Source organism: Lampris incognitus, chromosome 11 (assembly GCF_029633865.1).
Source record: "Lampris incognitus isolate fLamInc1 chromosome 11, fLamInc1.hap2, whole genome shotgun sequence".
NCBI lineage: Eukaryota > Metazoa > Chordata > Actinopteri > Lampriformes > Lampridae > Lampris > Lampris incognitus.
Genome location: NC_079221.1, coordinates 17184669 through 17201711, shown reverse-complemented (window position 1 = coordinate 17201711; position 17043 = coordinate 17184669). Strand labels below are relative to the sequence as shown.

Here is a 17043-nt window from a genome sequence, read left to right as displayed (position 1 = left end):
GGCTCTGCTTCTCGGCCTATTTAAAATAAGCTCCCTTTGGCTAGATCTTAGAGTCACATGCCACTCGCCCTTTAAAAACAAAATGGGTCTTGTTCAGATTCGGACAGCAACCCCCCCGCCCCCCCCCCGACAGTTCCCAAACAGGCCTTTGCTGAGTTGAGAGCTTCCTTGGAGGCAGACACAGCTGCCTGACTGCCTCCTCCAGTTTTACTGAGACAGCTTATACTGATGGGGAGCAGGGAGCCCTAGAGAGGTGTGTGTGTGTGTGTGTGTGTGTCGGTGTGTGTGTGTGTGTGTGTGTGTGTGTACATAAATTAATTAATTTCACTTTCTCTTCTCCTTAGGGGGTATCTGCACCACCTTGCAGGATAAATACATATCATGCGTAAACACTCTGGGAAAAAAAGTGTTGCATTTAAATATTTAGATATCCATTAAATATTGCTGTTTGAGCTGTAGCTCACCTATTCCTAAATATTACTACAGAGTGCGCCGCAAAATCTTTTAAAACAAGCCCACTTCACTGGTCGTGTCTTCCGTCATTGGAAGGGTTGGCAGCGAGCAGAGTGGACTGAACTGGCTGTGTGGGGTTGTGTGTGATGGCGACAGCCAGGCTGCCCGACAGCACACGGCATCCTCGGTGACTAATGCTCACGTAGGACTCAGTTGGTTGCACTTCACTGTGGGGGTCCATTGTTTATGTTTTATGGGGATGCTTTTCCAGCCTCTCTCTCTCTCTCTTTCCCTCTCTCCCTGTCGTTCTCTTTCATTTTTTTTTCATTTCCTCATGCTTTTGTGTGTCACTCTACCACTTCCTGACGCTCTTCTCTTTCTCCATCTTCAGGTCCTCGTCGGATAGTACAAATATGAGGTTGTGGTGACTGCTGGTGAACATCTTGAACCCTCTTTTCACCTGAAAGCTTTATCCTTCGGCAGAAAGAGAAAGTCTGCAATGGACAAAGAGCCAGATTCCGGCGCTGCAGGGGTCTCGGTGGAAGAGGGATCAATGCGTTATCTCTAAGACCTCTACCTTTGTCCCGTCGTCGCAGCCCGTGTCAGTCAATCGGCGACACTCTAGAAACAAAAGGATTTATCTGTTGAGTCCACGAGGACCTCAAGATGACACACAATACTTAATACCAATAAATTAAAAGCTGCCCTATCTTCTCCGCCTCTTTTTGGGCCTTCCTCGTCCCCTATCTCCTCCTCTGTGCTGGCCTCTCCCCTAGCCTGACACCATGCGTCCTTCCCTTGCCACGGCGGTCCTACCGCCAAGAACCCGTTCCCACAATGCACCCAACCTGGCTGTGGGGAGCCGTGAGCACCTGTCAGCTCCGCGGAGGCGCAGCCCCCACCTCAGACACACCCTCAGCCCAGAGAACCTACGTAGCCTGGCGGAGAGGGGCGGAGCTTCTATAGACACCGCCTCAGTCATCAGCAGCCCTATCGGACTCCCACGGGCCAATAGCGATACGGATCTGGTGACCTCCCAGAGCCGGTCCTCACTGACGGCGTCTACTCTGGAGTTTACACTGAACCGCGGCCAGAACCTCGTCATATCCTGGGACATCAAGGAGGAAGTGGATGCTACCGACTGGATCGGGCTCTACCACATTGGTGAGATGTCAGATATGTAAATGTGATAATTTTGTAAATGTGCTGAAGTTGGTAGTGACACATTTCTAATGGCCCCGAGGTTTTTCCTTTTAGAGGTCTGTGAACATTATGCACAATGATACAAACCCACAAATAAGAAACCGAATAGTTTCACCCGAGGATGAGGCATGGCCAGACTATTTGTAAATTTGGAGTTTCTGATAGCAGAATTCCTATAATAACAGGAAGATACAAAGGTTTGGAAAAGAATAACTTTGTAATTTATGTAATGACAACTGTCTGGGGGATGAATGTCATGTTTCATTTGAATGTAAAAATACTAGCATTATAGAGAATAGAAAGAAATACCTGCCAAATACTTGATAAATCCTCCGTCTATGCTTAAACTCGTGTCATTATTGCAGACATATAAACCAAGGATAGTAAGTAAACTAGGTGTCTTTTTTGGTTGGACCACAACGGCGGGGCCAGCCCTACACATGCGGTTTTCCATGACTGAGTGAGTGATGGAGTTTCACATTGGTCGGACGGCCAAGTTGGAGTTTCCCCATTGGCTGTTGCTCTTTCAAATTGAATCAGCATGAAACTTTTTCTATTACATCATCAGTTGTTCACAGAACCGATGTCAAAGCAGCCGTTTCTTTACACACACACACACACACACACACACACACACACACACACACACACACCTAGGGACAATTTAGTATGGCCGACTCACCTGACCTACATGTCTTTGGGGTGTGGGAAGAAACCGGAGCCCCTGAAGGAAACCCATACAGACACGGGGAGAACATGCAAACTCCACACAGAGGACGACCCCCGAGGTTGGACTACCCCGGGGCTCGAACCCAGGACCTTCTTGCTGTGAGGCGACCGTGCTAACCACTGATGTTAATTGATATTAATGTTAATAATGTAGTTATGGTCCAGCCATATGCTAGGCTTTAACCTAGTCTTGTTGAGTAATGTTCTGCCTCACTTTAAATTACTTAGTTTGTGTTAAACCTCTATTCTGGTCGTTTACTCTTGTACTGCGGTTTTGTTTTGTTTGTACTCCATACCACTATGTGTGGTCTAGAGTAAATATAACTGAATCTGAAAAGTCTGATCAGCAACAACTTGAGTAATAAATGTTATGAAGCAATGTTGCTGCTTTAAGTATGTTAAAATATAAATATGCATGCACCAAAAAAACAAAAAAAACAAAACACATGTCATACAAAATGTGCTATTTTGGTAGAGAACATCACGTTTCCAGTTTCTGAGTGCAGTGGTATTTGATGTATCTGTGCCGTCACCAGGCACTCGAGGCATCAGTGTGCTCACCTCATTTTGACTCTGAGGCTGAGGGGAGAGTCTCCATATTAGAGCTGGGAATTTGCAGGTACGACCTGATTTGATATTACACTAATATATTCTAATACCAATTCGATACATATTGCCAGTTTTCAAATATATTATAAATATTATGATTCAATATTTTGATTCTTAAAGGCTCCATCTCTTATCTACAGTACAGTGTGAAAATTGCAGTCGTCCAAAGAAATATACAACAAAATGCATTTAATTTCAGCCAGAAATCATTCCATCAAACCTCTTCACAGCCTTTTTTCATTCTGCTTTAAAAAGTAACTAAACCCTAGACCATTTTAGTGAGTTTGCTGACATCCACAGGTTAAAAACCATCTAAAAGTAAAAACATTTCAGCCTGCTCTTGGTACTGTGTGATTTTAGCATAGCAGGATAAAACTCTGCGATGTTAGCATAGCAGGATAAACACAGTTGCAGCTAATAACATTAATAATGTTTCTGTTTGATTTATCGGCATTGACAGACAGACAGAATCAGCACTAATAATTGTCAATAGTACTGTCAATGGCACACCTACATCCAACAGACCCATTATTAATGTTCTTAGCTGCAGCTTTGTTTAACCTGCTAACATCACAGAGCACCAAGACCAGCATGGCATGTTTTAACCTTTAGATGTCAGGAAACTCACTAAAATACTAAAATACTCTTTAACATTGTGATGCAGAAGAAATACTGCGATATTAATATCATCCCAGCTTAGTATCGAGATTTTGCACTGAATCAACCCCCACCCCCACTTCATATATATTTTATTGGAATCCATGTGATTAGACCAAAATAGCCATACTGTTGTATGAGAGCCTCACTGTGGAGCTTGGTTTGCGATGAACAAGTTGGGGAATCAAAACAATGTGAATGAAATGCATGCAAAAATTGACTTTTGCATATCCATTGCAGGATATTTTCAAGTTGCGTCATTTGTTTGTTGCTCGCTGAGAATGTTACTCGGCACGAGGTATCCAAAACACAAACATCACCAACCATAAACAAAAAAAAGCCATTTGTGGCAGAAAAAGGGGTGGGACAAGAGGAAAGTGGCCATTGAATAGGGTCTTTAAATTACTGTAGAAATCATTTTAAACTGTAAACCAGTGTCACCCTGCAAGAAAGTCAGTGGACCAATTTGAATAGCTCTTACAGCACTTTAACTTAAACTTTCAGCCAGAGGTTTCAAAAAGCTCACCAACCAGCAACACCTGAGCTGAGCTGACCCTACCTGTCCTCAACAAATTCCCGCTGACCTTAGCATTTTATTTTTGGGTGCTGATAATTGCTAGATAGCATCTTGTACAGGGGGCCTCTAACTCAGAGTCAATACTGAAACAGGAGCTGCTAAGGCTCTACACAAGACTGGAGGCTGAGTCAACACAGAACCGCTCCGCAGCGGTGTACCATAACACACACACCATCACAAAGCCCACACGTCTCCAAGGCCGGCTTGGGTGGTCTCCAACAATGCGTGCTAATCCTGCTTAGAGACGGGAATTTGACAGGGGGGGGGGACACTGACCTAGAGGATGAAAAAGGCAGTTGGTCTCAAGCGATCAGGCATATTTTTCCTTCGCGGTGAAAACCAATACCTAATCAATGGTATACGACCGGCGTATTTGTTGTCAAGAATCTATCAGCGATTTTGTTTTTCACACCACCTCAAGACAAGCCCTTATGCTATTGTCTTTATACTTAAGTCACCTCTAAAACAAAAGCAATTTGCACAGTTATTTTCATTAGTTAACCAATAAACCAAATAAAAACTTTGACAAACTTACATCCGGGACTTTCACATTCTTGAACAGTTGACCTGCTGAGCTTTTCAGACATTTCCCTCGTGGGTAAGAATATTGCACAGGATGAAGAAGGAGGACAGGTGCCAAGCAGGGCGACAGGTCAGACGCTATTGATCACAAGGTCATTAGGACTTCATTAGCTGCTCCTGGAAGGTGGGTGGGTTTAAGATTGGCTGGGGGGGGCTGCTTTTCACAGCTAAGCAGACATTCAATCACACACCCCTCATCTTTAATACACATGCACACACCCACACACACTTCGACTGTTTTGTCTTCGATGGTAGGGAGTTTGATCATGTTCATTTGTCTGTGATGAAAAGTGCTTCATACTGCAGAATTTTCCTCTTTGCTGCTCTTAATTTTTTATTTTTTTTGCTGGCATTGGGTTTTGCATTTGTCCTTTGGGTCGGAGCTTATAGGGGAGTTATTTTGGGAATGGATCTCAGTGCAGTGGTTAGCACGGTTGCCTCACAGCAAGTAGGTCCTGGGTTCGAGCCCCGGGGTAGTCCAACCTTGGGGGTCATCCTGGGTTGTCCTCTGTGTGGAGTTTGCATGTTCTCCCATGTGTCTGTGTAGGTTTCCTCCGGGGGCTCCGGTTTCCTCCCACAGTCCAAAGACATGTAGGTCAAGTGACTTGGCCATACTAAATTGTCCCTAGGTGTGAAGGTGTGTGTGTGTGTGGGGCCTATGATGGTCTGGTGGCCTGTCAGGGTGTCTCCCCACCTGCCACCCAATGACTGCTGGGATAGGCTCCAGCATCCCCATGACCCTGAGAGGAGGATAAGTGGTTTGGATAATGGATAGATAGATGGATGGATGGATGGATGGATGGATGGATGGATGGATGGATGGATGGATGGATGGATGGATGAATCTCAGCGATTAAGAGCAAACCTCAGTTTTGAACATAACAAAGAGGCGTAACTGGCTCTTCAGTACAGTATAACGAAGACAGCTTGGATACTGGGTTTCATCTGTGCGTAGGTGGGTTGAAAAATTAGAAGGATATGATATAAAATTTGATAGGAAGACTTGTTACTGGTGTGTTGAGGGAGACCATCAGGATTTACATTCCAGATTTACATTCTCACCCACACCCACAAACACTTAACAAGTGCGCAAATACATTTCCTTTCCTCTCGTCCCCCAGATGAAACCAGTCCGTCTAATGTGTGGGACTGCAAGAACCGAGGGGTTAATGGCACCAGAGGGGTCAGATCGTTTGGAGGTTGGAGCCAGGGCCCTACTTTATGGAACGTAAGTTTTGTACAGCAGAGGAAGAAGTGGAGATGGAAGGCTGAAAGGTAAAATTAGATACACATCTGAGGACCGGAAGAGAAACACACACAAACGTTTTAGTGAGACTGGAGCATACATTTTATAAAAGTTGATGAAATGTAAATCTCAAGCGGCTTCACTTTCATTGTTAAACCAAACATATATATTTATATCCCCCCACTTTTCTCCCCAATTGTATCCGGCCAATTACCCAACTCTTCCAAACCGTCCTGGTCGTTGCGCCGACCCCTCTGCCGATCCGGGGAGGGCTGCAGACTACCACATGCCTCATCCAATACATGTGGAGTCGCCAGCCTCTTCTTTTCACCTGACAGTGAGGAGTTTCACCAGGGGGACGTAGCGCATGGGAGGCTCACACTATTCCCCCCAGTTCCCCCTCCCCCCCGAACAGGCGCCCCGACTGACCAGAGGAGGAGCTAGTGCAGTGACCAGGACACATACCCACATCCGGCTTCCCACCCGCAGACACGGCCAATTGTGTCTGTCGGGACGCCTGACCAAGCCAGAGGTAGTAACATGGGGATTCGAACCAGTGATCCCTGTGTTGGTAGGCAACGGAATAGACCACCATGCCACGCGGACGTCTTAGCAAAACATAGTTTTGAGGAAAAAACAGTTTCCTCATCACATTATGATTTACTTACCACTGTGCCTCAGGAAATACTGGTATCATGTGGCATAACGTTGATACCAACTGTTTTACTTTATTTCAAGGAAATCAAGTGTTCAGACAGCACTTTGGGCCTCGTACCTGTGAAAGTGTCCTATGCAGAATAGTTAACCTCCCCGGGTCCTGGAGCGCCGCAGCTACTGGCTGTCAAATTAAAGATTATCTCCCTTCTGGGGATTAAGAAAGTCAATCAAAATTGAATTAAAGAAAAAAATAAAAAGCAAAGTTGTTACAATGCATCAAGCTCTATGATTATCATGTTAATAACTGTATAATTATCACACAAATGAAACAAGCCAAATACAATGTTAAAGCTAGCCAGCTGTAACACTTTATGACTTGTTGTATCACCACGTCGTTGGAGTCTGGAGAACATGTGACGGGGAATGATAACAGTTTCTCGGCTGTGTTTGTGCGTCACGCCACTGTGTTGTTTTTTCTCCAGCTGAGACGAAGATTTGTTTCAAATACTACCATGGAGTCAGTGGCGCCCTGAGAGCTACGACACCTTGCATCGCCGTGAAGAACCCGGGAGTCCTGGTGTGTGTGTGCATATGATTGTGACCCCCCCTAACTATTTACCTTTATCCCTAAAACTCATACCATTTAGTAACACAAGTGCTGACCCAGGTTTTCATGTTTTCAGCATTGTGTGTGGGTATATGTATAATACCTTTGACCTTTGACTCCAGCCCTAAAGGTCATACTCATTGATGATGACCCTCTAGACAAGACATGCATGTTCTGAGTGTATCTATGATGAATGTGTGTGTGTGTTTGTGTGTGTGTGTGTGTGTGTGTGTGTGTGTGTGCGTGTGTGTGTGTGTGTTTGTGTGTGTGTGTGTGTGTAAGTATTCGAAGTATTAAGTAGTTTCTAAGTATTAAACATACTATACATCATACACGCCTCACACATTCTCATGTGCCCTCTGTCCCTCTCAGGTGGAGGGGCTCTCAGAGCAGGTGGGCACTGAACATCCTCGAAAACTAATCAGCTTTACTTTGACAGGTGAGGTTAAAGACCTACAGCGTGTACTCACTTGTGTTTATGTAGGTAGAGGTGTGTATTTCTGTGTGTACTTTTTTTCTATTTTCCTGTGTACATTAGTGACATAAGGTGTCGGTGTGTGTGTGTGTGTGTGTGTGTGTGTGTGTGTGTGTGTGTGTGTGTGTACTCATAGCCCATCAAAGCAGAGAGTGAATATTATGTGAGATATCACTAACATCTTGACAGATTTGATACAATGATACAAGATTTGATACAATGAAACAAGATTTGATATGATACAAGATTTGATACAATGATACAAGATTTGATACAATGATACAAGATTTGATACAATACATATTGTAACAGCTTACTGCCATCAGAACAGAAGCTTTGCCATAAGCAGCTACTGTAAATTTGATGTAAATGTGTCATGCTGCTCCTAAAAAAAACAACAAAAAAAAACGGATCATATTTTGTTCTGGATAGTAACATACCGCCTTCTCTGCACTTTTGGGGTCATTGTGCAAAGTGAACATGAAATATTTTATTTGAAAATCCTCTTTTATATTGGTCTCCTTTTCATATTTCCATGGTCTCACACACACAGCAGGGAGCTTTAAAACCAAAACCACTTATTACTGCGCCACGGAAGACATTAGAATACATGTTGAAAAGGAAAATGTGTGTTGATATGTGTCGAAATGCCCTGCTTAGAGGCACCTTGGCAACTGCTCTTTAAAATGAAAGGGAGAGCAGTTGCTAGCTCATTTCTGTGGCAGCCTCTCTGCTCACACGTCCATGTCTCTGACCCTTTCAATGCCTCCTTTACAGATCTACGGGCCATCGGCTTAAAGAAAGGCATGTTTTTCAACCCAGACCCATACCTGAAGATGTCCATCCACCCAGGGAAGAGGAGCGTCTTCCCCACCTTCAGTCACCATGGCCAGGAGAGGCGCTCCGCCATAATTGCAAACACTACCAACCCCACCTGGCATGGAGAGGTAATGCTAAGCCCTTCATCAGAGGGGAGAAGATGTCTGAGCAGGCATGCTTGTGCACACATGCACTCACCAACAACCACACACACACACACACACACTCTCTCTCTCTCTCTCTCTCTCTCCCCTCTCTCTCTCTCTCTCTCTCTCTCTCTATCACACACACACTCTCTCTCTCTCTCTCTCTCTCTCTCTCTCTCTCTCTCTATCACACACACACTCGCTCTCTCTCCCTCTCTATCACACACACACACACTCTCTCTCTCTCTCTCTCTCTCTCTCTCTCTCTCTCTCTCTCTCTCTCTCTATCTCACACACACACACTCGCACACTCTCGCTCTCTCTCTCTCTCTCTCTCTCTCTCTCTCTCTATCACACACATACACACACACACACACACACACACTCGCGCACTCTCTCTCTATCACACACACACACTCGCGCACTCTCTTTCTTTCTCTCCCTCTATCACACACACACACTCGCACACTCTCTCTCTCTCTCTCTCTATCACACACACACTCGCACACTCGCTCTCTCCCTCTCTCTATCACACACACACACTCGCACACTCTCTCCCTCTCTATCACACACACACACACACACACTCTCTCTCTCTCTCTCTCTATCACACACACACACACACACTCGCACACTCTCTCTCTCTCTCTCTATCACACACACACACACACACACACAGACACTCGCGCACTCTCTCTCTATCACACACACACTCGCGCACTCTCTTTCTCTCTCTCTCTATCACACACACACACTCGCACTCTCTCTCTCTCTCTCTCTCTCTATCACACACACACACACACACACACACACACACACACACACTCTCGCTCTCTCTCTCTCACACACACACACACGCTCTCTATCTCACACACACACTCGCACTCTCTCTCTCTCTCGCTCTCACATCCATACACACACACACACACACATATACAGAAGCATCACTTAAGAGATTAGACTTAATGATCAGAGGCCAAAATGTTGGGGTCAAACCTGCACACACATGCAGGAAATCGCACAATTCAGTTACAAGACAGAAAACAGTATTGGTATAAACCAGTTTCCATCTATGTGCTACAATGGCCAAAAGTAGGCACATTTCCAGTCCAACCCAACAATCCACTGGATTGTGCTATTTTGCTCGCCTTTAACCAGACAGTGGGGTTTTATCAGTAGCATCATTGGCCACTCTGCTTAGTACTGTAGGAGTGAAAACTGGCATACACGTTGCTCCTGCTGTGACATGGCTAGAGACCACTGATGAAAGTCAACATGGGAAAATGATGTTCTAAATTTCTCCGGTCACCTCTCTCCACAGAAATACACATTTGTAGCGCTTATGACGGACATCCTGTACATTGAGGTAAAGGACAAGTTTGCAAAAAGTCGACCGATCATCAAGCGTTTCCTGGGTCAGCTTACTATCCCTGTGCAGCGGCTTATTGAAAAGATACCCGGGTGGGTAAAAAAACAAACAGATGCACACACAAACACTGTGCAGTCTGCATACACATGTGCCTGCACACACACACTCATGTACCATGCAATGGATGCTGCTTGCACATGCATGTACCTACAAACCCATCACTTTTTCTTCTTTTTGTCTCATTTTATTTTCTCTCTCTCTCTCTCTCTTTTGTTTTTTTTCACATAAACACACATGCACACACACATTTAGCTCTGTTGGCATTTTACATCTGCTCATTCTGACGTCTGGATAGTCACAAGCACACATGATAGGACAAGATCAGAGATCTGTTGGCGGTTATATTGCATACATTATACTGGTTCTGTTTTATTCTGCAAACTTCAGGGTCCAGCCGGTGACCTTCTCCTTGTGCCGGCGCCTGCCCACTGAGCATGTGAGTGGTCAGTTACAGTTCAGAGTGGAGCTGACCTCAACTGGGCCCGACGGTGAGAGTCTGCATAAACACACACACACACACACACACACACACACACACACACACACATGGTTTAGAGAAGGGGGGTTGTGATCAGAAAGTCACGGGAGAAAGTTGGTTGACGTGGGTGAAGGAGTACTGCCTTCCTCTACTCCTACTGTCGAGGTGCCTTGTGCATGACACCTAACTCCTAGTTGGAGAGGAAAGAGATGGGAAAGGGAGAGGAGGGGAAAAGACGAAGGGGGAAATTGTACCTGGGCAGCACAGTGGTGCAGTGGTTACCGCGGTCGCCTCACAGCAAGAAGGTCCTGGGTTCAAGCCTCGGGGTAGTCCAACCTTGGGGGTCGTCCCGGGTCGTCCTCTGTGTGGAGTTTGCATGTTCTCCCCGTGTCTGCGTGGGTTTCTTCTGGGGACTCCGGTTTCCTCCTACAGTCCAAAGACACGTAGGTCAGGTGAATCGTCCGTACTAAATTGTCCTTGGGTGTGAATGCACGCGTGTGTGTGTGTGTGTGTGTGTGTGTGTGTGTGAGTGTTAGTGTGTGGGTGTGTGTGAGTGTGTCGGCCCTGTGTGATGGCCTGGCGGCCTGTCCAGGGTGTCTCCCCACCTGTTGCTCAATGACTGCTGGGATAGGCTCCAGCAAACCCGCGACCCTGAGAGCAGGATAAGCGGTTTGGATAATGGATGGAAATTGGACCCTTTGTCATCATGAAGGGGGCTGTAAATGTAATTGCCCTGTGATTGCCTTGTTATGATGTATATGCTTGTGTTTGATATCCTTGGCCTGTTTGTTTTTCTCTTTGCCCATGCTAAATATATCAAATTGCTTAATTGTTTCTCTTTTCATTGGATTCATGTAAGTCCCCCCCCACCATTTTTTCATGTTTTTCTCTGTTTCTCTCAAAAATTGCAATCAATATGCTATTTAATAAAAAGAAAAAAGTAAAGACAAAGAAAAAAAAACCTTGCTGTCTTAGAGAAAGGTGAATCAGTTCAGTTTTTAGGGAATTGTTCCTTATTAGATGCGAGGGTCTAAGGACAGGATGTTGTGTTGCTATAAAGCCCACTCAGGCAAATCTGTAATTTGTGATAATGGGCTATCCAAATAAAATGGACTAGACGTCATCTGGATCTGGGCACAATTTTTATTGAGAGGGAAATATTTCATCACTCATCTCTCATTATCTCTCTCAATAAACGTTGGGTCCATATGAACTGATTCAGCTGTCTGTGGTTTTCTTACCTGGCTTGTTGAGCATGCAGAAAGACACTTGCTGTCTGACTGTCTCATTTTTAGGTGCCTCTCCTGATTCCATCTTTGGCATTTCATCATCGAATGGAGCTCCTGGAACTCCATCAGATGACGAGGATCTGCCCCACCACCTTCCAGGGTTGGTATCTGCAGGACCCTCCCCAACTGGTTCCCATGGCTCCCAGAGCATGTGGGAAGGTGGGGCCATGGCCTACCCAGACAAGGGCATGGTGGTAGGCAGCGCGGAGGCCAGATTCATGGAGGTCGAAGGCTTGTTAGGTCGTGAAATACACCAGAGATCACTCAGTGAGGGCCTAGATGCCATCGAGGCCCCCAAGGGTCCCGGCGAGAGACCCTTAGGTGCTGCCTCACCCAAACTGCGTTCCAGCTTTCCCACACACACGCGCCTCAGCGCCATGTTACACATCGACTCCGATGAGGATGAGGACAGGTCGGGGGCCAATGACCTCACTCCTATACTGGGGTCTCCTCTGTTAGTGAATGGAGACCCCCCAGAGGTCAGCTTTCCTGAAGATGAAGACCCTTTTTCAGAGCTTCAGCAAGAGCCAGAGCAGCTGGAGTCATCAGTGATAGAGGAGGAACCAGAGGTTGTAGCGAGGGAGGAGGAGCGCCCTGAGACTGAGGTGGCCCCCGAGTTGGATGCAGAGCTGGATGTGGAGGACGCTTCAGAGCCGGATGTGTTCTCTGAGGTGGAGGAAGCCCCGTTTACAGAGGCTGTGTCTCACAACATTTTGCCAGAAGGCCAAGAGGAGCATGAGGGGGGAAGGGGAGCAGGCGAGGAGCCATTATCAGAGATTGACACCTGCTCCATGGCCACAGCCCCACAGACAATCCTCTCTTCATCAGAGAGTTTTCCGACCACAATGACCACCGCTGTGGTGAGTTCACTATTCTTCCTTCTACAGTCATATCCCTAAATCCAAATATGCATATGATAAACAACGAACCTTGAACCCTGAAATTTAACATGACTCCTGAATCATTACAGACTGACTTAGTCGTGTCAATGGGAACCCCTGTTAACGTGAGACTGCCTTGAGTTATCTACCGTATGATGAATATCATTTTACCATACCTCCCTTATCGCTCATTTGAGTCTCACTTTTGCGATACTTTTTCAGGAAGCCGAGGAGGGAGCAGAGACTGCAATCGACCCAGGAGGGGACGCCGCCTCAGACATCCCGCCATCCATTGAAGGTGTAGATGATGAAGGGGGCGGGCAAGTCGCTATCAATGAGGCTGAAGGAGAGGCTTCCGCAGCTAATGAGGAGGAGCCAGGGGAGGCGCCAGCAGAAAGGAGGCCAAGTTTACAGGCTGCTGGGGGCGTGGCAAAAGACAATGAGGGGGAGGAGTCGAAGCGGCAGGACGGGACTGTGTCTTTGGATTCAGAGCAATTAACCACTGAGACAGATGAAGTGGAAGGTAGGCAACACGAGGCATCCTGTTCATCAATCAGTCACACAACAACACTTTATTTATAGCGCATTTGGTACATTAGAATTCAACGCAATGCACTTGACATTATGTCAGTGTACAGATAAAAAGTTGGTCACGGTGGGCCTCCAGGTAGCGTGGCGGTCTATTCCATTGCCTACCAACACGGGGATCGCTGGTTCGAATCCCCGTGTTACCTCTGGCTTGGTCGGGCGTCCCTACAGACACAACTGGCCGAGTCTGTGGGTAGGAAGCCGGATGTGGGTATGTGTCCTGGTCGCTGCACTAGCGCCTCCTCTGGTCGGTCGGGGCACCTGTTCGGGAGGGAGGGGTAACTGGGGGGAATAGCATGATCCTCCCACGCGCTACGTCCTCCTGGCGAAACTCCTCACTGTCAGGTGAAAAGAAGCGGCTGGCGACTCCACATGTATCGGAGGAGGCATGTGGTAGTCTGCAGCCCTCCCCGGATCGGCAGAGGGGGTGGAGCAGCGACCAGGGCAGCTCAGAAGAGTGGGGTTATTGGCCAAAAAATTCGACTGGGGAGAAAAAGTGGGGGGGGGGGGCGGACAAGAAGCAAACAGCAAAAACATATGATAAAGGAAATGGGATAGCGATTAAAAGGTTAAAAGTGAATAAATAAATTCATATATGAAGCCTCATTGAAATAGAGTGAAGAAAATATGAAAGAACAAGCAAATACAATAACATGACAGAAGCCTGTCTGTGATCAACAGCAGATTAGCAGCTATTAAAGATGTATGGGGTTAAAAGAGTAGAAATCTATCGGAGCACTGGTACTCTTAGCTGCAGAGCTCCTCACAACTATCACGTTAAAACATGTTGTGTATCTCAAACACTCCTCATTTTAGCAGCCTCATTTTTAGGTGAATTGTAGCACAGCTTTAAAATCGGGGTTCATTGGGTTTTACAGTAAAAAAAAAACAAACTTAAACAATAATTTAAAAACTGCAAACTTTTTCAGAAAGACAATTTTGTTCAGTTGGGTGTTTTGGGATCTGTTACACTAATGATTTGGTCTCTGACAGAAAGCTGTCATTGCTCTGCATTCTCTGTGTCCAGGTACCCAAATTAATGGTCATCCTGTACGTTCACTTCCCTCTGTGCGTAATGACATCCACCGATACCAACGTGTAGACGAGCCCCTACCTCCCAGTGAGTGTGTGTCTGCATGCACTGTACTGTCTGTCCCCATCGAGCATGCTGTTCGTATTTGTGTGCCTTTGTGTTTGCATGACTGTGCGTGCATGTGTGTGTGTGTGTGTGTGTGTGTGTGTGTGTGTGTGTGTGTGTGTGTGTGTGTGTGAGACAAGTGAGAGTCTGTAAAGTAATCCTTGCAACCAACGTAAAGTAAATTGCATGAGATATCGTTTAGCATGTGTCCCGTTAAAGCAAAAGAAAAGATAACATGAATTTCATTTGTCTTCGTGACGTGACTTTGTATGAGCCAAATTTTGTATTGTGTTATTTTCAGATTTTGTTTTTGAAGCAACAATAATTCTTACAATGCATACTTTCCTGGTGGTTACCCAGATGCACTAAACCCTTGTGTCCCCCTGTTGCCTTACAGACTGGGAGGCTCGGATCGACAGCCACGGAAGGATCTTCTTTGTGGACCATGTGAACAGAACTACCACATGGCAGCGGCCCACTGGACCTCCTGCCCCTCAAGGCTTGACCCGTTCCAACTCCATTCAGCAGATGGAGCAGCTCAACCGCAGGTGAGGTTTTGTGAGGAGCCTTTGTTTTTAGCCACTCATTGGGTTGTGTGAACTAGCCTTCATTAAATTCAACCTGATCTGTTCTGATGGTCGCCATCATCTTCATCATCACACTGTTGGTACAAGGACTTGCACCAAAACATCAGATAAAGCGGATATTGATGGTGATGTGGACTGCTGTTTGTTTGTTTTCCAAACCAGACGGGCAAGAAATTACACTGAGAGAAAGGAGAAAATGTCTGCACATTGACTCTTGCGTCGACATTCTGTCATAAGCATGGGATCCATTTTGATCTTCGTTTTTTTACGTTTTAGGAATCCATGTACTTGTGTTTATTCCCATTGTGCAAAGGCTGAGCTTGAGAGCACATAATCTTAAACAGCGGGCAGTTCACTCAGATTTTAGCATTTTTATTCTTCATGAAGGCTATGGAGAAGGAGAGCCGCAGACAGAGGAAGGGAAACATAAGAGAGAAATCTCTGAGAGGACTAAATCCAAGGCCACTGGTGTCAGTACTGTGTATGGCTCATAGGACTTAATGTCATCTTTAAGCTTTCTCTGAGTAGAATGATTCAGTGGAAGCACGACTGTGGCTCAGTCCCCTTCTTCATTTCATCAGTGTAATAAATCTGGATCTTCATGGAGTCACTGTTGGTTTGTCTCTGCACACCTTCACTAGGTACCAGAGCATCAGGAGGACCATAACCAACACCGAGAGATCAGAAGAGAGCCCACTCGACCTGCTGCCCGAACCCTCTGACAGTGAGCTGTCGGCCCACTCCATCCAAGGTGTGCTCAGACACCTTTATTATGGACATCAAATACTGTACCAGTAATTTATATTATACAACAGATCGGGCCTCCAGGTGGCGTGGCGGTCTATTCCATAGCCTACCAACACAGGGATCGTCAGTTCGAACCCCCGTGTTACCTTCGGCTTGGTCGAGCGTACCTGCTGACACAATTGGTCATGTCTGTGGGTGGGAAGCCGGATGTGCCCTGGTCACTGCACTAGCGCCTCCTCTGGTCAGCCGGGGCGGCTGTTCGGGGGGGAGGGGGAACTGGGGGGGAATCGCGTGATCCTCCCACGCGCTACCCCCCCCTGGTGAAACTCCTCACTGTCAGGTGAAAAGAAGCAGCTGCTGACTCCACATGTATCGGAGGAGGCACGTGGTAGTCTGCAGCCCTCCCCGGATCAGCAGAGGGGGTGGAGCAGCGACTGGGACTGCTTGGAATAGTGGGGTAATTGACCGGATACAACTGGGGAGGAAAAAGAGGGGGGGACAGAAAAAAAACAACAACAGATCAATTAATTTCTGTTTAAAAGAAATGAATGACGCCTTCTAAATATTCCTCATTATCCAAGCCTCAAATTATCACCATTTAAGAAGAAATGATTTTAAGATTGCTATCTTATATCTTGTACGGCCGGATAGTTTCATCTCAGTCAACATTGTATGCGTTGCTTTTTTCTTTTTTTTCTTTTTTTTGCAAAACATTGCCCATCAGACTGTGAAACTCTTTGAATATACTTTGGTGATTTTACACGCACGCTTTTCTAAACCGCTTTGTGCTCCTCGCACTTAGCATACTATGAAGTTAGTCATGAGAAGAGGGGAAAGCACGCTGGCACCGTCTTAGCTTTCCTGCAGCAAGCAGCATTTTTTGGCAGGTCTGTCTGTATCACGAGTTGTGAAGTAGGTGCACATATTTATGTGTGTGTGTGTGTGTGTTTGTGTTTGCATCTGCATCTGCTTTGTTTCAGAATATCGGCGAGAGAGCACCGTCAGCCAATCCAGCACGCGCTCACGCCTCTCTCTGCTGCTGCAGTCACCCAGCGCCAAATTCCTGTGCAGCCCCGACTTCTTCACCGTACTGCATTCTAACCCCGTGAGTCCGCTGCCCGCTCCTCCGACGTTAACCCCTTCATG

General features: G+C 46.3%; 1 protein-coding gene across 1 annotated transcript in view; it reads left to right on the top strand.

Annotated features, from left to right (window-relative positions):
* Positions 1 to 17043, top strand: part of hecw2a (HECT, C2 and WW domain containing E3 ubiquitin protein ligase 2a) — a 44315-nt gene that overhangs the window by 6962 nt on the left and 20310 nt on the right. The window contains 14 exon segments of the mRNA XM_056289320.1: positions 845 to 1617; positions 5932 to 5982; positions 5985 to 6038; positions 7196 to 7290; positions 7693 to 7759; positions 8573 to 8742; positions 10082 to 10221; positions 10577 to 10677; positions 11963 to 12816; positions 13060 to 13360; positions 14453 to 14545; positions 14961 to 15111; positions 15792 to 15901; positions 16878 to 17002. Coding sequence (XP_056145295.1) covers positions 1239 to 1617; positions 5932 to 5982; positions 5985 to 6038; positions 7196 to 7290; positions 7693 to 7759; positions 8573 to 8742; positions 10082 to 10221; positions 10577 to 10677; positions 11963 to 12816; positions 13060 to 13360; positions 14453 to 14545; positions 14961 to 15111; positions 15792 to 15901; positions 16878 to 17002 — 2691 coding nt within the window. The 5' untranslated portion in view covers positions 845 to 1238.